This window comes from Monodelphis domestica, chromosome 7, assembly GCF_027887165.1.
Source record: "Monodelphis domestica isolate mMonDom1 chromosome 7, mMonDom1.pri, whole genome shotgun sequence".
In the NCBI taxonomy this organism is placed as follows: Eukaryota; Metazoa; Chordata; class Mammalia; order Didelphimorphia; family Didelphidae; genus Monodelphis; species Monodelphis domestica.
In genome coordinates this window covers 99,084,054-99,108,766 of record NC_077233.1, presented here as the reverse complement: position 1 = coordinate 99,108,766, position 24,713 = coordinate 99,084,054, and the positions used below count along the sequence as shown (strand labels likewise).

The window sequence follows — 24,713 nt, the reverse complement described above, 5'->3', positions numbered from 1 at the left end:
TGGATCAAAAGAACCTGGGTCTGGTGCTTACTACTTGTATGATATTGGGTATGTCACTTAACCTTACTGGGTCTCAATTTCCACATTATTCCAAATGAGAGGCTTGGAATCACTTACTCTACTCTCCACCTGCAGCTCTGCTTCATTTCAACTCATGGAACAAGATTCCCTTCCCAGATCAAAATGATCACCAGAAATAATCATGCTATTTATCTCAACATGGGATATACAGCAGGGACCTTCTATCTCAGATGGATTAAACTATGGATATAAGCAAACATCCAGCAACCCCCATATAGATGTGTTCCCTTTCCCAGCTTTTCCACCCAACTTGGTACTCCATGACTTCTCCTACCTCCAAAAACTCCTAGGAAAAAAAAGTGAAAATAGAAGCTGACTTTAGTTTAACTGAAGCTACAGAAAGGGAAAACCTTTGATGAAGGGCCCTACTGTACTCAACAGCTTCTCAACTCTTTCAGCCTCTTCTCCCCTCTGATTGGAAGGCTGGAGGGTGGCACACTCAATTCCATCCAAAGCCTTCCCTTATAAAAAGCAGAATCTGGACTTTGTAGCTCGATACACCCTCCATCTATTGTTCTGCTTGGTTCCAACTCCAGAGAACAGGATGCCCCTGTGCTGAGTATCCCTTGATGTCCCATTTTCCCAGCTTCCTTTTGTGTGTTGCCTTTTTCCTGTTAGCAGCAGAGTGCCTGGCACATAGTAGGTTCTTAACGTTCATTAAACTGAATTGGACTAAATGACCTCTTGAGATCTCTTCCAGCTCTATATCTATGATTTTTATATCACCCACAATAACCATCACAGGACTGTAAACATAAGAGGTACTGGATTTCTTAAGTAAAATCAAGGCAATGGTTTCTGAGGCGAAGAGGGCCTGAAAATACTAGATGATTAAAGCTCAATTTCTCATTATAATGGACACACAGACATTTACTGGATGCCATAAAGATGCCTTACAAACTATGAGTTCCCAGAAGAGTCAGATTTGCAATAGGAAAAGTACGAATAGGTTAGAGGAGATGCTGAGCCCATCAGGAAAAATAAGTAAGTGAGGTCCAACCCTGAAAGAAGATTCCTAGCAATATGGGAGGGAGAGACCATCACCTTAAAGAGCTGACATGCAGCAGCTGCAGCCTGCCTCTCAGCATCAATCTTCTTACTCCCATAACCTTCCACCTCGACGCTCTTTGGCCACTTTATGTGCAGTGTGACTTTCTGTGAAGAGAGTAAAAAGGCTTACAACACTGGCTTTTTTTTCTGTTGTTTTCTACTGCTCTTGGTCACTTTTAAGGTCTGTGAGAATCATCAGATTCAACCCACACATACAGGTTGGAATTTCAGAGGTACCCCACAAAATGCAGAAATCACCACTTCCGGGAACTGAGTTTATTCAAATAATATGACACTGATGCATAAAAATGGACTTTACAAACGGTTAACACTAGCCTCCCCTTTAAAAACCAAGATATGATCCCTTTTCTAAATGGTATTAAGCCATTCATGAAATGGTACCAATATGAACACTTTTTTGGCCACAGTTTCTCAAACTACGAAATGTGAAAAACTTAGCCTAAGCATCTCCCATAAATAAGACAATGCAGATCAAAGTGCTTAGACAAAGATAAAACATTGCACATATGTAATATTATTAAATTAGTTCAGGACCTATATTTTTTTTGTTATTGGAAAGAGGTTATTTGAAAAAACAGGCACACATTTAGACAGATCAGAAAGCATGACAAGAGTAAGGAATCTCAAGTAATTATCTGATCTAATTCTAACACAAAGTTCTAAGTCTTCCCAGTACTTCTCTTTTTTCTCTCACTTACTCCAATGTAGTCTGCTTCCCTGAAGACATTTATGTCCAAACACGGCAGGGTGAATTAGAACAGGTCTTTGAACATTCAAAACTTTCTAGGTTTCCACAATTTTTGGTCTACCTTGTTCTTTTTTCATTCAACAATCAATACTTCCGTATACAATCCCAACTCTCAGCCAACAGATTAATTTGCTGCTATCCACTAAGAGCAGTTACCTTTTTCTTTGGCCCATTTGTGTGGACATAGACCAGTTTGTCTTTTGCATGAGAGATGCCAAGGGCTCTTCCGATCACACTGTTGAGAAGGTTTTTGGGCTGTGGGAATTCTTTCAACAAATCCCTAGAAGCTAAGAAGACACAAAACAGAAAACATTACACTTGTTTTTAGCAACTCCCATGGCTGGTTTACTGTGTGAAGAATAGCCTTTGCTAGACCGTAGGGCCAGGGCAGATACAAAGGATGTTGGGATTAGAACCCTAGATTGAACTAAAGAATCATGGAAGCCTAAAAAAAAAAAAGATGACTAGTTCTTGGCTTAAAGGGGAGACTAATCCTCCACTCTTCCCCACACTCCATAGGACTAGGTTCCTAAGAAAGGGTAACCTTATTCCTGTCTCACATGCAATCAATATTTCCTAAAATAGGAAATGCTCTGAACCTAAACTCTAGAGGGTGGTGGGCCAGGGTTCCCTCTTAGACTTATGATTAAAACTGAAGTTATGAAGCTTCTTGATAATAGTCAAAATAAACTGTGAGAGGGAAAGAAAAGACCCTCAGGAAAAAAAACGAGAAGGGTAATGCACAGGACCTTTAGCTGAGGTTCTCTATGCACAGATTATAGGACCCCAGATGGAACCTTTCTGCAATAATGGAAACCAATACAGAGAGAAGAGAGGGATTTGCTCAAGGTCACACAGCAAAGCAGTATAATGCTAAATTCAGAGGATCATAGATTTAGAACTAGGAGACACCTCAAAACTCATCTAGTCTAATCCCACAAGACTCAGAGAAGTGAACTAACTTGTCCAGGGTCACTGAAGGCAGGATTTGAAACCAGGTCCTTTAATTCTAAAGCCAGTACTTTCTACTGCACCATGGTGCCATTTTAAGAATGCCAGATTTTAGTTCTGAAATCTAATACCCAAACTGAAAACTGGAAGGGACCTTTTAAATATCATCTAATTCAACTCTCACAGATGAGAAAACAGAAGCCCTGAGATTAAATGACCTGCCCAAGGTAATATGGCTAATTGATGGCAGAAAAGAGATGAGAAAAGAGAGGGCTCTGGATTTCTTGTCCATTTCTTTTTCTACTATTCTATGCTGTATATACCATCTAAATAAGAAATACTTTTCTAGAAACAAACACTCAGAGGCAGGCTAGATAGCTTTACTGTTGACAGACGGGCAATGTGGGCCTGATTGAGGAAGGAACTGTCATGATAACGCCAGCACTAGAAAAGTAACCTTATGCCTTTGATGTTCATCCCTAAGATTTGTTTCAGACCAGAGCCATGTGGGAGGTGTCTGTGGAAAGTCAATGTAAGTCAGATGTAGAGTCTGATTAAACTAGAAGTTCTTGGCTGATAGCTAGCATGTAATAAACAGAAAGTAGTCTCATGTAACTCCTATGATGACTTTTTGGCCAGGTACCACTAAGATGGAAGATGGCATGAGGGAAGAAGTGAGCTGACAGGAAAAGTCTCTTTGGTTTTAAGGCCAATGTCTCTGAGACATGTACATTTAACGGTAAACCAGCTCTCAAGGAAATCCTGGTGAGAGGGTTGTTAAAAAGTATCTGCTGAACATCTATTGTGTTCACTTTGCTAGGTACTAAGGGAAATACAGAATTCAAGGTTCCTACCCTCTGGCTGTAATAGCACAGAGGCCCACATATAATTCACTGGATACTCAGTATAGCTGGCAGCAGAGTAAGAGGCCTTTTTTTCCCTTGCTCAGGTCCTGAAAAGACATACACATAATGCTGCTCATGGGCAGCATTAGCCTTGGGGAAATTACTGAACTTGGTTGGACAGAATGTCTTGTTGACAGGGATTCTACCCTCACCCTTCTCCACCCCACCAAATCTCCTCAGTCAAGGAAACTATCTAAAGTCCTAGGAATGAGTCATCATGGCTGTTTCTCAGGAACTTCATAGAGATCCCAAGGGCAACTCAGATGCTGTTAAAAATTCTCACCCTTGCCCAAGTATTTAACTAGGGTACTATATACAGAGGGATGATAGGGCCATGATGGACTTCGTAATCTACAACTTCTGTGGAGGTGACTGGGGCTTATAAATGACCTAATATACCAAACCTTCGTACCAAGAATATAGCGGACATCAGTTTTATGTCACTGCACCTAAGAGTGGCTTAGGTGGTAGTCTATACTGCTCCTCTACCTTCTAGTTTCCAACCTTCTCTATCGTTAATAACTCCTTATCCTTAGCTACCCCAATAAAAGAAGGCTCTGCAGAACTCTTCAAGCCTCAATAGACCTCCCACCATCCAGCCAGATTCCCTACTTTCAGTAGATCCAGATCCACCATCAGTTTGGGCATCTAATACTTAAGTACGAGGCAGCCAGAATGTCACGGCTCAAGTGTTAAGACAGCTTTTAAAATGAAATCTTTTACAACTGGTTTCTTACTGAAGTCTCTGGCAAAAAAGCTCCAGGGTGACATTCTTTTATATTAATGGTCATTAACAATCTGCAAAACCCCTGGCTCTTCTTCACCCCCTTATTCTGAATTCCCAAGCCAAGCTACTGCTCTCTCCCCCTGCCTCGGGCTCCCTGGGAGGCCTGGCCTGTCGTTAGGTCGCCCCTTCCTCACCCCTCTCACAGTTCCAATACCTGCCCCCTCCCCCCGCCCTCGTGTTCCTCCCGTCTGTGAACTAGTAAGCTGACCTGGCCTGGCACACAGTAGGCGCTCATTAAGGGCTACTGGGATGGTTCGCGGGACCCTTCTCTCTTCTCGTCCTGGTTCCTTTCCTAGAAGCTCCTCTCCTGCCCTCGACCCTCACTCCCACCTCAGGTCGCCCTGCTCCAGCCCTGCCGGGGGTGGGCCCATTCGCCGTTAGGCCGCCAGCCTCCTCCCGCCTCTCCTCACCGGTCGCTGCCCACCCCCTCCCCCCTCCCCCCAGCGGGCTCGGCGCTCCGGGCCCTCGGCCCCACGCCCCGCTATTCCTCCTCACCGTTCACCATGCTCCCGTTCCCGGCCCCGGGCCGGGGCCCGCTGGGGGCCGGGGGCGGCTGCTGTTCGGCCGCCGCCGCCTCGATCTCGTCGAGTTCCTTGGCGCTGTCGGAGCAGGCGCGGGGGCAGCCTGACGAGAGGCCGCGCGACTGTCCCTGACGCCGGGGTGGGGGGGGCGGCAGCGGCGGCAGCCGCTGAGACACCCCGGTCACTAGAACCATGAGCCGCCGGGCGACCGCCATCTCCGTCCCACCCACCCCTGCGCGAGAGCCCGCGCCGCCTCCCCGCCTCCCCCGCGCACGCGCACGGCCGGGAGAGGCGCCGAGAGGGAGGCTGCCAGCAAAACACAGCCAGCCCGGAGAGCCCGCGGCAGCCACGGGAACTGAAGAGCCCCGCGCTCGGGTCCTTCGTTGCTGGGCCTGCTTTAGGTGGGGTGGAAGCTCCAGTTGCCAGGGGGCAGTTAAGGACAGGGTCACTTGTGCTTTGGATGCTGATCTAGGGTGGCGTCTGAGAGGCCGGGTGCAGCAAAGGCAACAGTAAACACCCTCCACGTGCGCTCCAGCAGGGCCGCAGTGGACCACCCCCCACCCCACAGCACCCGGGCCAGACCCCTCCCCAAGTTGAGGGGATAGAAGGTAATTTCTAGAACTGGGAGGGCGTGCTCGGGGAACTGCATAGCCCCAGTGCCTTCACCGGGAGCAGGGGAAGGCCGGTCCAAGTTCAAAGACATGACATAGCTTTACTTTTCTCCTAACTACTCAACAGAATTGGGTGAGGAGCACCCAGGAAGCATCCGTAACTGCTCTGATTCAGGTGTAGAGGGACCAACCAATTCCAAAGTCAGGTCAGCCTTCCCATTCACTATACAGAGAGGATTAGATCAACAATACAAAACCCCCCACCCCACAACACACCCCAGAATGGATTGCCAGAAAACGCTGCCAAAACCTTGCCCCCTAGAGTTAAGACCATACAATTGGGGACACTTCTGGATTTTGAGAAAGTGAAGTATAGGGTTTTATGACCCAGTGCTATAGCTCCTGAGGAAAAACCCATTCCCCCTCTTTTCCTCCTTCCACCCCACAAATGGCAAATTTAAGGCAGCCTAGCTTTGCTCCAGGCACACCTTTCTAAAAAGTCAAATTACACAAAAGTAGTATGAACTCAAGCACTCCAATTGCTGGATCCAGTCTCCTTTGAAGGCTTAAAAAGCAGGATGAGTGTGGCATCAGGAGATGAGAAGGGGAAGGTTGTTTAGACATTAGAGAAATGGTTTGAAAAGGTAGGTGGTAGCTCTCCCGGAGACATCCCGGGTCTCGTGTCACCATCGCCCTGCTACCCCCTTCACTCATTTGTCTTCACCAGGAAGGGCTGGTTGGGGAAAGAGGCCTCAGGGGCAAGGAACAGCCCTCCACTCATTTTCTTTAAAGAGATGACACCCCAACCTGTGCCAATGAGAATCCCAGGTCATTATCACTAGAGAGGCAAGGCTCTCAAAGTGAAAAAACTCTCTATATAGGGCTTTGAAATTGGGAGAGTTGGTATAGGGATTCCCTAAGGGCCCAGCCAGTTTGTGGTCATCTGGCCTGTTTTCTTGGGAAGCAGAGCAAAAGAAAACATACAGCACGCACATCTAGTTTAAGATTCTAGTTTAAGACGTCCGCCAAAGATCAGAGATTTGAGTCTCCTGGTGGTGATGGTGGTAGCAACATCAACTGATGAACCTTTAGGAATTGAAAAGATTGCAAATCCAAAGTTGGCAGAATTTTTCTTACACTCTATCTCCACTGAAGGCAGTTATTGGAGCTTTCAGATTTGTTTTATACAGTGTGACACCACATACCCAACCACAGACAATAAATATTAGACAATGATGAATTGTTAGTTCTAGGGAGCTCATCAAGGAAAATGTGTCTTACTGAACTTTTTTTTTTAAGACTCTCACCTTCCACCTTAGAATCAATAGTATATATTGGTTCTAAGAAGAGTGGTAAGGGCTAGGTAATGGGGTTAAGTGACTTGTCCAGGGTCACACAGCTAGGAAGTGTCTGAGGCTACATTTGAACCCAGGATCTCCTATCTCTAGGCTTGGCTCTCTATTCACTAAGCTACCTAAGCTGCCCCCTACTGAACTTTTCATTGTATTTACTTCACCTAGGTTATACTCCTACTCTGCCACAAACTAGTTTTACAACTTGGAGCAACCCTCTTAACCTATTTCCTTATTGATAAAATGTAGGTGGATGGTCTAAAATAGGGGTTAGGACTAGGCTTATGTCATTGACCCCTTTTGCAGTCTGGTGAAAACTATGGACTCCACAGAATAATGTTTTGTTTTTTAAAAAATCACAATTGAGGGAAATGCTAAATTTTTATCAAAAGATAGTGAAAATATAGATGTATTTCTTTTTCTCATTCAACTTTACTGGCCCACTGAAATCTATTTGGTAAAACCAATGGGCCCTTTTCAGAATAATTTTTCATGATTATAATTTTAAAATGTGTCGAATTTCAGTTAATAGTGAAAATAAAGATGTGACACCCCCACCTTCCAAGATTGAAGATCCCAAGAAAGCTAAAAAAAAAAATTAGCTCCTTAGGGGTCCATGGATTCCTTGTCTAGAAGATCTTTTAGGCCTGGAAGGGAATTTTATGACTGCCACTAAAATGGCAATATGAGTAAAGTGAGCTCAGAGATAAGATACTAATGATCTAAAGCTCTAGGAGTACCAAATCAAGGCCTTTCTTAGTGGGAAACTATTTCAGGATATCTCTAGCCTACTGTTGCTCACTCAGTGTTCCTGAGAAGTGTTAGGCTTTCTGCTACAAGAAATGGAAGAAATGGGCAAGAATTCTTGGTGTTTATTTCTAGACTGAAAATCACATCAGGGGCTGACTCTGAATAATAGGTAAGCCCAGTGTTGCTAAAGACAGTCCTAAAGTCCTGCCATTAAAGAAATTCTTGAAGCCGAAATAATAATGTGAAAGAGCCCAACTTTGGAAGAAAAAAATTGAAAAGCCTGATGGTTTGGATGGCTTGAGAGGAATCTTATAGAGGTCCAGGCCCTTTAGCTGATTACAAGGCTTCTAATCATATCAAGAGGGTCATGGAGTTTCTTTCTATGGAACAAGCTATTTCAGTCAAGAATCAAAAAGAATGACATGCTATTTGAAGGATCAATGTAAGAATCACTTTGTTGATAACCAAGCAGGGAGGGAAGGAACAAGCATTTATATAGCACCTGCTATGTGCTAGGTACTTCTACAAGTATCTCATTTGATCCAGAATGAATTGGAATATGGTTGAACTAAAGGGGACTGAGCTTAGGTTGGTCAGGTGGCAGAGGAAATTAGAGGTCTTTACTGCCCCAAAATGTCATTATTCATTATTTCTTTAAACTCTGTACACATCCTAACCTATTATTGATATTATTTTGCCCATATCACTAATTGTTGTTGGTCAGTCTTCAGTCTGACTCTTTGTGATCCCATTTGGGATTTTCATGGAAAAGATACAGGAGTGGTTGCCATTTCCTCTTCCAGTTAGTTTTTCAGATGAGGAACTGAGGCAAAGAAGTATAAGTGTCTTACTCAGGGTCAAACAGCACACAGCTAGTGTCTGAGGCCATATTGAACTAAGAAGAATGAGTCTTCCTTACGCCAGGCCTGGCATTCTATCCACTAAGTCACTTATCTGCCACGTTAAGCAAAGGTAAATTTGTTACCAATTCTCCTCCCCTCCCCAACCCAAAGAAAGTTTTATCAGATCAATCTGTGATCATAGGGTCTTGATCACTATCCTTAAGGGCAGGAGCTGGCTTGCTTTCTGCTTGCATTTTTATTGATAAATACCAGTATTTAGCAGAACTCCTATGAAGTAAGCACTGGCTATATGATTGCTGACTGAGAGTAAATGTTCAGGTTGCTAACCGAACATCTAAAGTTGAATTATTGTTTTAAATGAGGGTTTCCATTCCCTGACTGATGTGGGCATTTGGATTAAGAGTACATGTGAGATAAAGCAATAGATCTAGGCCTTCAAAATACTAAATTTTGACAAGAGACAATATCTGGATCTTTTGGCATTAGTCAGACCACATGTAAAGAACTGTATTCAGTTTGGGGCACATTATTATATGAACAAATGGGCATGTCCTGAGAAAAGTGACTCAAAATCATGTCATATGACATCCCGAGAGAAGAGAAGATTGAGGGGAAATGTCTTTACTTTCTACAAATATATTAAAAGTTGTCATGCAAAAACACAATTAGATCTATTCTGTGTAGCTAGCTCCAAAAGAAAGCACTAAGACCAACAGGTGGAATTTAGAGAAGGGCAGATTTTACCTCAATATAATGTAGAACCTTGTAACAGTGAAATTTCCAAAAATGGGAGAAGTTGCCTCATGAAATAGCAAGTTCCCCAATATTAAAAGAGTTTAAGCAGAGGCTGCCAAATCACTTGCTATGCATGTTGCAGAAGGGATTCCTAATTATTATAGGAGATTGGAATTGACAAATCCCAATATCTCTTCCAAATTTTAGATTCCCCGAGCGGCCCATTCTACCCCTTCATCCTTTTTTGGTGCTCTTAAAGAGTAAGTGAATTTAGTGGGTGTTATTAAATAGTAGGCCCATATATGAATTATTTCACTTTGTTTCTTCCTCAAGCAAATTTCTAAGACTTACTGACTGTTAATGAAGGGAGTTCCCACACCTACAAAAGCACAGATGCCTGCTGTGTTGACCTATGTTCTTTCCTCCGAAGAAAATGTGGGGCAATTGTCTAAACTTCTAGCAACAAAGTTGAAAGTCATGTTTTAATATCTTTACTAGTAAAGTAAAGTGTGACCTTGGCCAGTGACTTCCCTTCTCTAGGCATGGGTTTCCTTATTTAAATACCAGAGATTGCTACTAACCTGCTTCCTCTGGTGGATACAGAGAGCAGCAAAATCTGTAAGAAACATACTTTTGCAAAAATAAAGTGCTAAGGAAATTCTAAGCAATCACATTGCTGGTAAAGATTTTAATCTGCTGCTTCTGAGATATAGAAACAGAGATATAAGCATTTATTTTTCTATCTAAGAGAAAGGAAAAAAAAAAGGTTGGCAAAGAAGCACATATCCGTGGATGCTTTCTGGAGACACGGCTGCGAGATCAGCAAGTATGGCCCAGGTAACTGTCAATCCATGGAACAAAAGGGAAGCAGCTCCAGGCTTCTCCAAGGCCACTGGCCAGCCCAGGCAAAATCAACTGCATTTGAAGCCTTCATAGTGGCCTTCTTCACTGCACGTGCTCAAGGAGGCATTTCCTGACCACGGGTTGCCTGGTTAATCCCCACAGTAACTGTTTTCAAGCTAAGCCAAAGAGCATCTGTTGCTCTGAGAGCCACTCACCTGCCATGTTGGAAATGTTAACGTTCAGCCTTTTCGAGTTACAGGGCATTTTAAGAAAGAAAAAAAAAGGGCAATCAACTCTTTTTTTTTTGGCAATGGGAGGGGGGGGAATGGCGTTTCTTTAAAACACTCACAACTCAAACAGTCAAATGGACTGCAGCTCCCTCTTGGTGCCAAGCTCACATTTGGAAGGGGCTTTGTAGAATGGAGATTATAGTATACATTTAATAATATATCCTACTCAAATTGGAGTAATCTCTTGCTCCTAAGCATGTTTCTTGGTTTTCTTAGTCTACAAAGCACTTTACAAACACATACTAAAGAAAGCTGATACTACCTATTACACAAAGACATTGTAAATAGGATTAAATAATCTCAGAGTTGGATGGGAACTATTACCAAGCCATTTAGGAACAAGCTTGGTTGGAAATGGTAGTTTAAAAGGCAGAGAGGGATAACACCCATCACTGACTTTATAATTTTAAAAAGCTTGAAGAAGGAAGGGGGTAAACATAAGGGGAGTAGGCAGTGGTGCAGGGCAGAACCCTTAGGTTTTAGTTCTAGGTCTGCTCATCACTTAGACCTAAGGGAAGCTGTTCTACTTGTCCAGGGCTCCTTTAAAGTACCCTCCACAAACAAAAAGAGGAAATAAATTCATAGTATAGTGCTTTGAGGTGACTGAATGAGAAAAGGGAGTAAGACTCCATCACTAATAATGTCACAATGCATCCTTTAAGCCTTCCAGGGACAAGAGGCAGGAGCCTTAGCTAAGTCAGTACCCTTTCTACCTATTCCTGTTGTGTGTTTATTACTCTCTTCTCAGTGCTATGTGTGCTATCCAGAAAGGGAGAGAAGTCTGCATAAAAGGAAGGTTTCCAAACTTCATTCCCAGGACATACGCCAAGACCCATATTGGATTTCCCTCCATTCCCAGCCACAAAAGGGGATCCAAAAGAGACAACTGACGTCTAAAACACATGGACATATATGACCTGGATCCCTTTGGACTTATACTTTTTCTTTATAGTCCTTCCTAAAAATCTCTATGACCTTGGCAAAAAAGTTCACTCTGCTTGTCCCCACCATGGACCCTAGACCAAACAGGTGTTGGAGACCAGGCTCCTCTCTTACCCCGAGAGATGGTTCCGCCAGGGGCTGGGTTGACACACATTGGTGGAAGGCGGGGTGGAGGGAGCTTGCACTGACGCTGCCTGTGCTGGGTCCGATCTGGGGGAAAAAAGAGAGAATGTCAGGGTGACATTGGTCTCATCAGTTCTAGTCACTTGGGAAGTTTCATATGCTCCAGAAGATACTACCCACTATAGGACTAAATCTGAAGCATCAACCCAGGGATATACACCATCTTTAATGTGACTTCTGTACATAAGGGGTATGTGGATGGGTGAGGATGGGGAACAAATCACATCAGAAATAAGGAAATTCTTTTATTTAGAGGATGAACTCTGTGGTATTTGGATGGCAGCATGAGGGAATGGGAAGAACATCGTTCTATACTTGGAGTCCAGGAAGTTGTAATTCCACCCCTAAGGAATTGTGTGACCTTGGACAACTTAAAAGAGACTTACTCCTCTCATTTGTAAAATGGAGATAGTTTACTCTCCCTATATGCCTCACAGGGTTGTTGGGAGGCTCAAATGAGATAATGGATATCAAAGTACTTTGAAAAAAGTATAAAGGACTTCCAAAGGTAAGGAATTATTTTTCTCAATAAAACCATGATGGCATTTTCTTAAGTATGCTTTGAGTTCCCAAAGTAACCACCTTTGCTCTTACCCTTCAAACTTCCTTCTTTCCCTCATGAGCCACGCTGAAGAAGCCTTAACAGGAAAAGGTGCTGGCCACTGACAATTTTTAGCAATATTTTCATTCTTTCTTCCAAAACAGGTGCTAAGTAATGAATGGTCAGAATGGTATACACCTGAGAAAGATCATCTAGATGAAGAAACTTATAGAAATAAAGGCCCCAGGGAAGTAAAGCCAGCCCTACCACTGAGGAATTGTGGTCACAAACAATGCAACCTCTCTATCATCTTTCTATATGTCAAAGGAGGACCAATCCCACCAACCATCACTGGGATTCTAAAGAAACATAATAGACTTATCTGTGTAAAAATATGTGTAGATTGATAAAGTGATGATAGATGTATAGACTGTTAGATGTGAGAAATGATACAATAGATGAAAGAGCAAGTTTGATCATTTTTGGTTATGTGCATCAGTTTGGATAAGCACTTCCAGCATTCAGTGAGAAAGGTATAAAAATTTTTTAACTGGTTCTTGTCTCCAGGACTGAGATTTCACCTGTCCCATGTACTTTAGGGATTATATGCCTTCCTATTACATACACATTATTTTTCAGTCTCATACAGATGCTTCCACTAAAAGTCATCATCAGGGATTGGCATTGAGCCTGGGTTTTTTAAAGCTATGCCAGCATAGCTCAAGTTCTGACATGTCCTACCCAACTGGAAAGTTTTGAGTATGGGCTTGATATCCAAGGATAAGTTTAGCTAAGTTAAGAGATATTCATTAACAGAGGTTTGGCCACCCTAGGTTGAAGTTTTTCAGTCACAGAAAAACACAGTGACTGTCAACTCAGTTGTAGAATGGAGTTCTTAACCTTTTTTTGGTCAGGGGCCTCTTTGGAAATCAGGTGAAGCCTATGGACCTCTTCTCTGAATAATGTTTCAAAATGCATAAAATATAGGATTACATAGGAAACCAATTATCTTAAAATCAATTATCTTTTATCAAAATAGTGAAGCAAAAAACATTTCCCAGGGTGAAAAAGAAATGCTGGTGTAAAGAGAGCAAGCAAAGCAATGAAATCATGTCTTTGAAGTATTAAGGCAATGAGAAAAGACCCTTCTAGTTTTTTGTTCATTGACCCGGATATGCTTCCCAGAACATTAAAGCACTAGAAGACCTGATATTTGTATTCGTGTTGATGAATGGCAGGAATTGTTCCTTGTCAAAAACTTGGGTCATACTTTGAAGTTGACTATGGCATAATGGGTGATAACTTGTTGACACAATAGGTCCCAGCATGCAACCAGAAGTGATCTCTCCCTTCTCTGAACTCTAATAGTCCTTTTATCTGTACCACTCACATGGCAATTTTCATATATTGGGCTGTAGTTATTTGTACTGATCCCTCATACTCCCAAGTAGACTATGAGCATCTGCAAAGGGTTGTGTTTTCTGTTTTCCAAAATACCTACTACAGAGTCTTACATATATAGTAAACACTAAATAAATATTTGTTGAATGAATTAATGAACTAATGCTTTACTTGGAACATGAAAGCAAATTGCATGACAGAGACCACGCAACCCACTGGGTTGCTGGTCATCACCAGAAAAGAAGATGATAGGAACAATATTGACACGGGATTGGCTACCTACTGCCTTTATTTGTAGAGCATTAGCCAGTGTTAAAAATGGTTGTATGTTTTTCAATAAGTTTTTATTGAATTCTAAAATGTAAAAATTATTTTTAGCTTTGAGTTCCTTTGGTTTTCAATGTAGACTAATCAATCAACAAAAAAATTTATTTAGTGCCCACTTTAAATTCTGAAAGTCTTCATCTTAAACATCTTCCTGACATAAAGGTGCCTCTGTGTTCTTGAAGAGTACAGGTTCTGATAATTCTTAACCAAACTAGAAAGGTTTCATGAACAGGCATGGTGACTGACATTGCATCTGTAATCTGAAGCCTACACTAGATAAATATGGACAGGTTTATCATCAAAAGTGAGTACTAGGTGATCAGTTTTTTGGTTATAGCAACTTTTTAAGGGGTAGCAATCTGGAAGGAATAGCCACAACTATAAAATTACAGATTTTTCAAAGTATTGAGGTAATAGATGATATGCCAAGGGATACAAAGAAAAACATAGCCCTATCCCTAGAAGGGCTTACAATCTAATTCATGTAAGACACAAGGTAAAAAGCTAAATATAATACAATAGAAATGAACAATTTAATACAGCAATAGAAGAAATAGCACAAATCATTACATGATTTATTGCATCAAATAAAAGGTACAAAAAAGTTCTATGGGATTTCTGAGGAAGGAGAGATCACTGTGGCTGAGAAAACTCCACAGAGAAATGCTTTACCCCGAGTTTTGAAGAACAGTATTGAGGAGGGCAATGGGTAACCCAAGATGGCTAAATAGTGTAGAAAAGTCTCTGCCAACCAATACAGCTAGAAATTAAAGAACTGCATGTTTTACTAATGACTTTTTGGTCTAAAGTAAATAAGATTTAGATGTGGTTAAATCAAGGTATAACTTAAGATAGTAGTATAAATGTGATATAAAACCCAACTTCTAAGCTGAATTTAAATAATGCTACTTGTTTAGAAGGCTGAAAGTTGAGCATAATGGTCCTAAGTGTAGAGAAATAGTAAATTGTAGGAGAAGTCTCTCCCAGAACACCTTCTGAGTCATGTGTTCATGACTCAACTTTGATGTCCATTATAATCACAAAAAAAATGTGTTTCTCTAAGGGAAAAAAAATGACCTAATTTTTACAGGTAATGGAAGAGAAGACAATGATTCACCTGAGGACACAAAGCAATTTAATGCTGATACTTGAATTCAAACTCAGAGATTACTTCTGACTACACTAGCCTTAGTTGTGATTTTCTCCAACCTAGGTGAAGAATTAACTAATAAAAGCAGAGGCAGCATGAATAATTCCCTGAGAAGATGACAGCAAGAGTTTTGTAAAAGCAGCAGAAACAAAGAACACAAGGAGAGGTTGTTTTGAACTTTTACACATTTAAGGCATTAGTGATTAACCAAACCTATAATTTTTCTTGTTAGCACACAACTTTCTGTATTGCTCTCTAGCCCATACTTAGCCTTTAAAGCTCCTATAAGTTACTCCAAGGGAATATGACCTGATATAAGTTATAGAAAGGCCCATATGCCTTTTCATTGGGGGAAGCATCTCTCAGGCTGGGTTCTGTGTTTTTCATAGGTTTCTCAAACACATAAACATCAATAACTGGCATTTCAGGGCTATTAGAATTAAGATCACTGCTCTGTACTCACTATAGATTTCAGTGATTAAAAGGTCTTTAAAAAGGCAACTGGGTAATGCTGGAGAAACATTTAAAATGAAAAGCAATAGTGTTTTACACTTCAGAGATAGCATTGACCCATGTAAAAAGAATAATGAAAGATCATAAAGCCTAATTTCTGGTCCTAAGTCTGATAAACTGTGACCTTTCCAATTTCTGATTTTCATTTTCCTTATATTTAAAATGAGGATAAAAACCCTTGTCTTATCTATTTCATTAAGGTTGCCTTAAGAACCAAATGAGATACAATGTAAAAGTATTTTGAAAAGAATCAAGTCCTATACAAATGTAAGGCATTCTTAGTGAATCTTAGTCAAGAGTAAACTGATTTCCCTTACCCTGACATACACATAGTTCTTACCTTTTCTAAATGAGTCCAGGCTAAACATCTCTGTCAAAGTGAGAAGGCTGGTATCCTGAGAAGGAAGATAGAAAGACAGGTTGATATTCTTGGCCTAGTGATGCCACATAAAACATAAAGCTCTGTTCAAACAGAAGGCAAAAGAAACTCTCCATTAATAATAAGCTCAAATTGTTTTCAGTAATATTAAGGTTGGACTTTAGTCATCTATAAGGTGATTAAATTCTTCAAGTTTAATAAGTTTCTCCTGTTTTAAAGCCACAGAATGACTCTTACATAGATACTCCAGAAATTAAAGCATATCAGCAAAAGAGAATGTCATTTAAGGGTTAGAACAACAATTTATATTTTTATAGTATTTCATGACTCATAACAACCCTATGACATAGGTAGTGCAAATAACATTATAAAGAAACCAAGTTTGAAAAAGTCCAGTGTTTTCAGATTGCTTTGGTTGTTCTGAATAGATCCTTCCAAATTGGTGTTGGGAATAGGCCTAAGACTAGAAATTAACTAGTTTAGTAAGCTTTTTCTACATGTAGTTAAGTTTCCATGGAATTAAGTTGCCTCATAAGATTTTTTTTTTAATGGAGACTGCTACTACTATAATTTTTAGTATAACACATTTTTCAAAAATGAGTCCTTTAGTCAAAACAGATTAAATTAAAAAAAATTTCAATTAAAAAAAATTTCAATCCAATAAGCATTCATTAATTATCTATTTATCTAGGTTCTGAGGATATAAATGCAAATATCTCTGCATTAAAGGGGCATATATTCCATTTGGACCCACTGTGATTCCACACAAAGCACAGGGCCACTTTAAATAGGAAAAAAATAGATTATTGTATTTTTAAAGTATTTAAGTATTTGTAGCAGATCATTGTCTTAACCCACCCTAGACAATTTTTTTTTTGCCATTGGAAAGAGTGAGCCCTTCGCACTAGATCTCTGGTTATACCTATTTACCTCAGCCACTGGTCATTAGAGTCCGTGATCTGTTCCCTTTTATTATATCTAAGCCAGTAAGATTAGGCCTGGTGTTGGAAACCACCATACCAGGTTGCCTTATATTCCTCCTTGTTACAGATGTTTTTCACTAAGGCAGCAGTTCTCAACCTCTCAATTTGTAGCAATGAGAATACATAATGCATATCAGGTATTTACATTCCGAATCATAACTGTAGCAAAATTACAGTTTTGAAGTAGCAACCAAAATAATTTTTTGGTTTGGGGTCACTGCAACATGAGGAACTGTATTGCGGGGTCATGGCATTAGAAAGGTTGAGAACTACTGCACTAAGGGGTATTGGGAATGAGGTGGCTAACAGGTCATGTCAACTTAAAAAACAACTACTCATCTGCTGGTTTTTTCTTTTTGCATCATAAATCCACAAAATCTCATATATTTTCCCCTGAGCATTCCAAACCTAGGAACAATTTGGAAACTAGAAAAATAAACATCTCATGATTTAGCAATTTTATACTTAAACCACAATTAAAAAAAAACAAATGCCACAAAATCCATATTTTTTTAATTTTATTTTTTATTGTTATGTTTTATTCCAGCGTAATTTAGCAGACTGGAGAGCTGGAAGGAATTTAAGTTTGGACATTAACTACTGTTCTTATCAATTCTTAAGTCACATTTTCATAAGCCATTCAGGGTTAAGAATTTCAAGTTTATAACAGGTCTGTCCTGATACTGTTTTCCCTTTCTAGGGATGGTATTAATATGAATATTAGCATATGATAAGAGAAAAAATATACTTTCCTTGAGCACTCTGTTCCTCTCCTTTAAACTTAGCACAATTCTACCCAATTATACTCCAAAGAGAGGATACTCTTTGAGGGTAGAAATGTATATTGGTCCATCTTTGAGTTCTACAGCCATTCACATACTTAATAAGCTTTTGCTGAATTTTTGTCAAATGGAAATACAGATAGAATGATTTGCTCTAGATAATAGAATTCTTTGCCTACACAAAGTAGCTACTGATTGATCCACAAATCTATATTAGCTTGGGACATAATCTCTTCTTTGTTAGCATGTTCGTTAAAAAGCACTTTTCCTTTAAATTTGACTATCACATCATTCTTTAAGGAATCCAGAACATAATCATAAAGTCTAAAATATCTAAAAGGATCAATTAGCCAATAAACATTAAGTGCCTACTATGTGTTATGCCAATTTTTAAAATTTGTTACTGTAGAAGTTATTTTTGAATCTATCCTATTCAAATCTATTCTTACTCTATATGATCTAGGAATAGATTCATTAAATAACAAATGATCTTGTGCTCCATGAATACATTTATCATTGCTTCTTATAGCATTTTTTTTTAACAGACCATTAGGGTGACAAGCTTCAATTGTACTACTTTAGAATTTTTATTTTTAATTAAAAAGTACCAACTACCTCTTTCCATACTAACTAGGTCTCATTTTCCAATTTCTTCTTAGAGTTGAGATCCTGGGAAGTTCCATACTGTTTAAGTTTAGTCATCCCACAGGTAACAAAAGAAAGAAAAAAAATCCAAGAGAAAGTTGTTTTACTCTTTATGTAATGAATAGTTAGATATTCCTATATAAAAAGTTTGGTTTCAGAACCTATTGTATCTCTTCAACCATTCATAGACATGTGAAATTTTATTATGCTATTATTCCCTCCAAATGAATCCAAACTCATCTCTAGCCAGATTCATTTTAACATGTCCCTATTTTGTGACCACTTAAAAAAATATATATCCCCTTTAAATTAGTCACAAATGGTTTTTACATTTAGTACTTTGCAATATGACTAGGCTATACATTCATCTTGTTTCATTATATCAACTTACCTTACAAGAGCAGTGAAAGTCTCAGATTTCTACAGCTTTTGAATGGAAAGTAAATTCTTTCTGTCCTATTCCTCATCACCAGGCTGGGCCTCCTCCTGGGAAGTACAATGTTGGGTCACTAAAACAGCAGCCCACACAGAGAGAAAAAGTTGTTCCTGTCATTGAAATTCATTTACTAACTAACAATAAGGACAAGTTCATTTGGTGGCATTAACAACCTGAGAGCTCTATAAAGGCAAAACATGCTGTCTGAGGCTTACTTAAGGGCCTAGTATACCCCACTCTCCACCCAAACTTTGGATCATGTTATTACAATCATAGCAACCATGAGGAAAGAGCATGTCGTTCAGATAAGGCTTTTATACCCTAAAATAATTTTCCCTAGAGGCATTCTGCTACAGCAGTACCTTATCCTTAGGCAAAGTGTTTTGAACTAGGATTCCATAAAAATTAGGAGGACTCCACTGACCTAGTTAGAGATTATATAAAGCCACCATCCTAGTCCAGAAAGGCATTTTCTAGGGGGTGGAGGGAGAGAGGAGAAAGATAGTGTTGCAACCTAAACATTTTTTTTTTCAGATAAAGGTCTTTAAAAAATAAAGTGAACAGTTTCAGAAGGGTTGCTTAAAGTTTCCCTACGCAGAATCATTCATTGCAAAGCCTGGGAACAGGACAAAGCTGAAATAACACAATGAATCTAGAATGAATTTTGGAGGGATAGAGAGGGAACCTTAGCGATAACAGATTTGGACAGAGTATATAGCAAATGATTAGGATGGCTACTGCGGGAACAAACAGTTCTGGCAAGTCATCAGTCTAAACAAAGAAAAAAGCACTTACACTAAAAGTCTTAAGTACCAAACAATTAACCCTGACAACAGCTACCCCTCCCTGGCATTACACATCCTCAAGGAACTAATTCTAATTAATTCTCTAAGATTATTTTAACACTGCAAGGAATATTCTAAGAAACTAGTGGGAAAACCTCGATGTACCATCATACTAGCTATTTTTTCCTATTTATCAAAGAATTTTGGATAATTTGCTATCTCCATCTCTGCTGCCACCCAAGTCTTAAAAAAGAACAAGTCACAGTGAAATGGAAGGGAGGAGGGGTGTAGTATCAAGGGATGATGGATAATTCGGGCCTTTCCCAATAAATTCGATCAAGGGAAAAATGCTACATCCCCAAAAGAAACAAGCAGACACTACAAGCAGCCTGGGAATTTAGTCTAGTGACCCCTGGGAATAAAGCACATCTACAAAGATGAAGGGGCTCATTGCAAACAAAGGACTTTGCAAACCCTGAGCCACCCCCCCAGTCAAATGGTTAAAATTGCCTGGGACCAACAAAGGCTCTTTTATGCACCAGGCCTACAATCCCCCCACCCCCACCCCAGGGGAGAGTAACCGTAGCCAAACAAAGAATCATGCATGCACAGGGCTCCCCCAGGAAAGTAGACCAGGCAGCTGGTGGCAGATCCAGGGACTGGCCGGAACACGCCAGGCTTCCCCTTAAAGAAGTGGTCCAGGCACATCTTGGCAAACAAAGGTTCCAGGATGCACCGGGCCTCCTCCACTCGTGCAGCCGAGGTACTCGGAAGGGTAGACCCAGCTTCCCAGGCCACAGACCTGACTTGGGGCTTTCTCATTGGGACCGACACCCCCCACTCCCCTCCCTGTACCCCACTCCGGTAACAGGCCGTCGGTGCGACTGCCCCCAGCTCCAGGGGTGCACTGGGGCCTTCCTGAGGTTGCTCCTCCTTTCTCTCAGAAGGTCGGCGGGCGCCTGGGCCAGAAAGGATGGGGGCTGCCAGGCCTCCCCGAACTGCCCTCTGAGCATCAGGGGTTCCCCCCAACCCCCGGAGGTCCCGGGATGCGGGGTATAGCCCAGCCCGACCTCGGATTCCCTCCGGGTCCCTCTCCCGAGGCTCCATGGCAACGGACAGGTCGGACTCCCGCCTCTTAACTGTCCCCATCCCAGGCTGGATCCCCATGGTGGGGCCCAGGATGCCCGGCCTGGTCCCTGGGGCCTCCCCGCCTCCCGCTCTTTTCAGGAGCGGGGGAAGAGCCCTGGGGCCCTTCCCCTACCCCGATCCCCTCCCCCGACCCCTCGCCACGGAGACACGCCACGGGGGAAGAATAAAAAGCACAATTCACCTGTTGTTACAGATGTGAAACAAACCTCGGTGTAACGCGCATGAGCCGCTTCCACTAAGTAGGACTACAACTCCCACAAGCGGCAGCGCGGCCTCTTCCGGGTCACGTGGCGGAAGCAGCGCTCCTTCCCCTCTGACCCTCCCCTGTCTTTTTTCTTTCCCCTCCTTCTTCCTCTTCCTTTCCCTCCCCCTCCCACACTCCTTCTTCCCCGCCCCCCACCCCCCACCTCCAGCTTGGATACGGTATAGCTGGCTGGTTCCCCAGGGGCACGAGACTTCGGCTCCCAGCCGGCACCTCCAAACCGTCGGCGAGGCTCGCGGGCGCCACCAGACCAACCCGTGGGGAGGAGGCCGGTCCCAGGGCCCAATGAGATAGGGGCCCGGAGCGGGCAGGGGGCGGGACATCCTGTGACACTCCGGTCCCTTAGCGGTGAGGGGGGGCCGGCGCCGGCGCGAGGAGCCCGGGCCGCCGAGGGGAGTGGGACAGGCGACGGGCAACAGGTAACGGGGTCCTGAGGCGATGACTGGATCTGCGCCCTCTCGCACCTTTACCGCCTCCGGCTCCTAAGCCCCCAACCCCGGGGCGCCCCCTTTCTCTTCGGGTTGCCCCTCCCCACTTCCATCAGCGGCCCCTCCCCCCCTACGCGAGACTTGGCCCCACCCTCTCAGAGGTAACCTCTCCTCCCCCAGCCCTCCTCTTCCCCATCAGCAATCTCTTTAGCACCCCAATCAAGCCTTTAGTTCTCACCTAATGCCCCTTCTCTGTACCCCAGATCCTCATCTCCCCATTCTTAAGGACACTGTACACGCTCCAGCCCAAAGACCTCCTCATCCAGGGTCCTCTCCAGACCCTGCTTCAGACTCCTCCTCACCCTGTAGGATTTTTCCAGCCCACTCCCATCCCTATCCACCACCCTTTTTAGTCACCGTCTGTGATGAGGACTCCCCGAAATCCTAAACCCTTTCTTCATTCACTTATTTCCCCCTTCCCCTAACCCTATTGTGAATCCAAGCTTAATATTCTGCCCCCAGGGTTTTCGCCGTACCCTTCCCCAAACACCCTCCTGTATTCGCCCTAGATTTCTGGGAGCTAGCTCAAGGTGTTGCTTTTGACAATTATGGTGACTCCTATATTCCTGCCTTGGGCATATGGGTAGGGACTTTCGTCAGCTTTACATCACATAGTTTTAGGTGATGATTACCCTGAGAAATTGTTAGTATCCAGAATCTCACAGCTCTAGTTTCAAGTTTCATGGAATTATTTCGAAAAATTAATGGTAGTATCTGTGCATCTAAGTTAAGAATTCAGGAAAGAGAAGATACTGACTGGTGTATCTTTTCAGATGTGTTTTCTTGGATATGGGAAGTATGAAATTGCTACACCATTCTGTCTTAATATCTGAGCTGTATAAATGCTTTTCCTTCTTGAGTGTTTTGGCCTGTTCTTGATTTTTTAAAAATTTTATTTAATTGATTAAAATATTTCCATGGCTACAAGATTCATGCTCTTTCCCTCCTCTGCTCCTACCCCCTTCCCGTAGCCAGTACCTGATACCTGATACAAATATATATATATTTTTAACTCTTTCCTTCCATCTTAGAATCCATACTATGTATTGGTTCCAAGGCAAAAGAATGGTAAGGGCTAGGCAGTAAAGGTTAACTTGGTGACTTGCCCAGGGTCACACAGCTAGGAAGTATCAGAGGTTGGATTTCAAACTAGGACCTCCTGGCTCTCAATCCACTGAGCCACCCAGCTGCCTCCCCTGAAACAAATATTCTTAAAAAAACTAATTATACTATAGTGAAATTGTCCTGTTTCCAGTCATTGGTCTATTTTCCTTATCTTGTCCTTTGAAAAAAAGTTTACAAAAATCTTTGTTCATTTATGTGAAGAAAAGTATTCCACTCAGTCTTTCTTCTGTAGCAGATCTTTGTTCCTGTGGTATGTTATCAGACAACCTATTTTTCTTTTGGACTTGTACTTTTTTGGTGATAAAGCTCCATTGAAAAAAATTCAGTTATCTATTGAAGAGTTCCCATCTGTAGGAGCAGAAACCAAAGAAAGGCTACTCATTGAGAAACCTAATTTCATGCTATTATTTGATCCATATAGCTTCTCCAAGAATTAGCACTGTTTGACAATGACAGCAGTTTGATAACCCACATTGACCTCAGGAGTGTAGCTCTCACAACTTTAGGCCTTTGAATTTTAATAATTGGTTTATGGTAGAATTATTAGATCAACATATCAAGTGATCTTTTGTTAATCAACAAACATTTGTTAAGTATTTGCTAAGTGCCTTACATTTTTACTAGTATAGAAGATACAAAGGAAAAACAAAACCCAAAGATAGGGTATAATGCCTGTTAGAGTTATATTCTAAAAAGCCCTATAAAACCTAGCTGTGCTTTTTGTCAGCTTTTCTAAAGATACCACAAATCCTAGTAGACATTTCTGCAGGGTAGCAATGAGTTGGGCATTTCTGTTTCTCTTTTAGTCAAATAAGCTCTACTTTTAAGTTGACTTTTGGGGCTTGTTCTTTTCTTAGAAGTGTTCTATACATAGTGGAGTCTTAACTTTTCTTTAAATTGGATTGTAAATAGGATCTTAGATTTAGATCTGGAAGGAGAAATTAGAGGCCACCTTGTTTGACCTCACTTTACAGATGAAGAAATTGAGAGAAGCTAAGTGATCTGACCAAAGTTAAATAGGTTAAAAAGTGACAGCAGGAATTTGAACCAGATCCTCTGATGTGAAATCCTTAAACTCACTATACTATACTATACTGTTTGAGATAAGGTCTCATTTGATATCTAAGTTAACTCTGAGGTAGTATATTAGTAACCCTGTTTTGCTGGTGAGAAAACTGAGGCATAGAGAACTTGGGAAATATTGTTAAAAAGTTCCACATATGTAGTAAAATATAGTCGGTGGACCCAGTTCTTCCAGTCTTAAGCCCAGTGCTCTAGAATATTTCTGAGGAACATGAAGATACCAACCATGGGTATAAGAAAACTGTTGTTCTTGTTTTTAGTTCTTGGAACCAGTAATTAAGATGGTAGGTGCTAAGTCAGGAATAAACATTGTGGTTGAGGGTAAGACCAGAATTCATCAGTGTTATTGACAAAGGACTGTAATGAGTGATTTGGAAAGGATACTGTGAGAGAAGAGAGACCTACATGTGGATTCCAGTCTGACCCAGGTGAATGACAATTTAAAAAGAATTAATCAAACATATAAGACTACCTTGTATTCATAAAACTCTGCTAGTCACTATGAAAGATACAATGTTTAAGATACAGATTCTGTGTTGATGTAACTTAATTGGTTGGTGATAAAAAATGGTGATAAGTCATAAAGACAGCTAATAAAAATAACTTATGTAAATGAATTTGAATGAAATTGAAGAAATAATGAATTTGAATGAAATTGAAGAAATAATGAATTTGAATGAAATTGAAGAAATACAAAATGTTTTTTAAGCTCTGGTATAAAAGGGAAGTATTACTAAAGATCTCTTTATTGATTTTGATTCATTAATTGCTATTATTTAGGGTGTATATTCACATAAATTTCTACCTAAGTATATATTCATTCCTCCAACAGTTCTTCATCTTTCCACAAACTTTTCACAAAAGACTGAAGGTCCTGCTTTTATACGATTCCTTTCTTTGAGGCCTCCATCTATTAATAGCTTTCCTCCCAATCATTATCTATTTTTTATTTACCAGTGTAAGTATATGCCTTCCCCTAGACCCATGATGGTGAACCTATGGCATGCATGCCAAAAAAGGCATTCAGAGCC

General features: G+C 41.3%; 1 protein-coding gene and 1 long non-coding RNA gene across 18 annotated transcripts in view; one reads left to right on the top strand and one right to left on the bottom strand.

The window, feature by feature from the left end:
* The window catches only part of DHX30 (DExH-box helicase 30), a 33,118-nt gene extending 12,073 nt beyond the window's left edge, over nucleotides 1–21,045 (bottom strand). The window contains exons 1-9 of one of the 17 annotated variants that reach the window (XM_016424321.2): nucleotides 20,906–21,045; nucleotides 18,746–18,863; nucleotides 18,325–18,393; nucleotides 15,906–15,960; nucleotides 12,228–12,372; nucleotides 11,565–11,660; nucleotides 10,434–10,462; nucleotides 2,057–2,187; nucleotides 1,126–1,236 (exon numbers count right to left, since the gene is read on the bottom strand). In XM_016424321.2, the coding sequence (XP_016279807.2) occupies nucleotides 1,126–1,236; nucleotides 2,057–2,187; nucleotides 10,434–10,462; nucleotides 11,565–11,660; nucleotides 12,228–12,372; nucleotides 15,906–15,933 (540 nt within the window). In that variant the 5' untranslated portion in view covers nucleotides 15,934–15,960; nucleotides 18,325–18,393; nucleotides 18,746–18,863; nucleotides 20,906–21,045. Of the gene's footprint in view, nucleotides 1–1,125; nucleotides 1,237–2,056; nucleotides 2,188–5,038; nucleotides 5,319–10,433; nucleotides 10,463–11,564; nucleotides 11,661–12,227; nucleotides 12,373–15,905; nucleotides 15,961–18,324; nucleotides 18,394–18,745; nucleotides 18,864–20,430 lie in introns of those variants that run through there. The other 16 variants (XM_056805249.1, XM_056805246.1, XM_056805247.1 and 13 more) reach the window with 16 other exon arrangements.
* Nucleotides 21,046–21,285: 240 nt separating this feature from the next.
* Nucleotides 21,286–24,713, top strand: part of LOC103093299 (uncharacterized) — a 47,553-nt gene continuing 44,125 nt past the window's right edge. The window contains exon 1 of the long non-coding RNA XR_008913497.1: nucleotides 21,286–21,405. This is a non-coding gene — a long non-coding RNA (uncharacterized LOC103093299). The remainder of the gene's footprint in view (nucleotides 21,406–24,713) is intronic.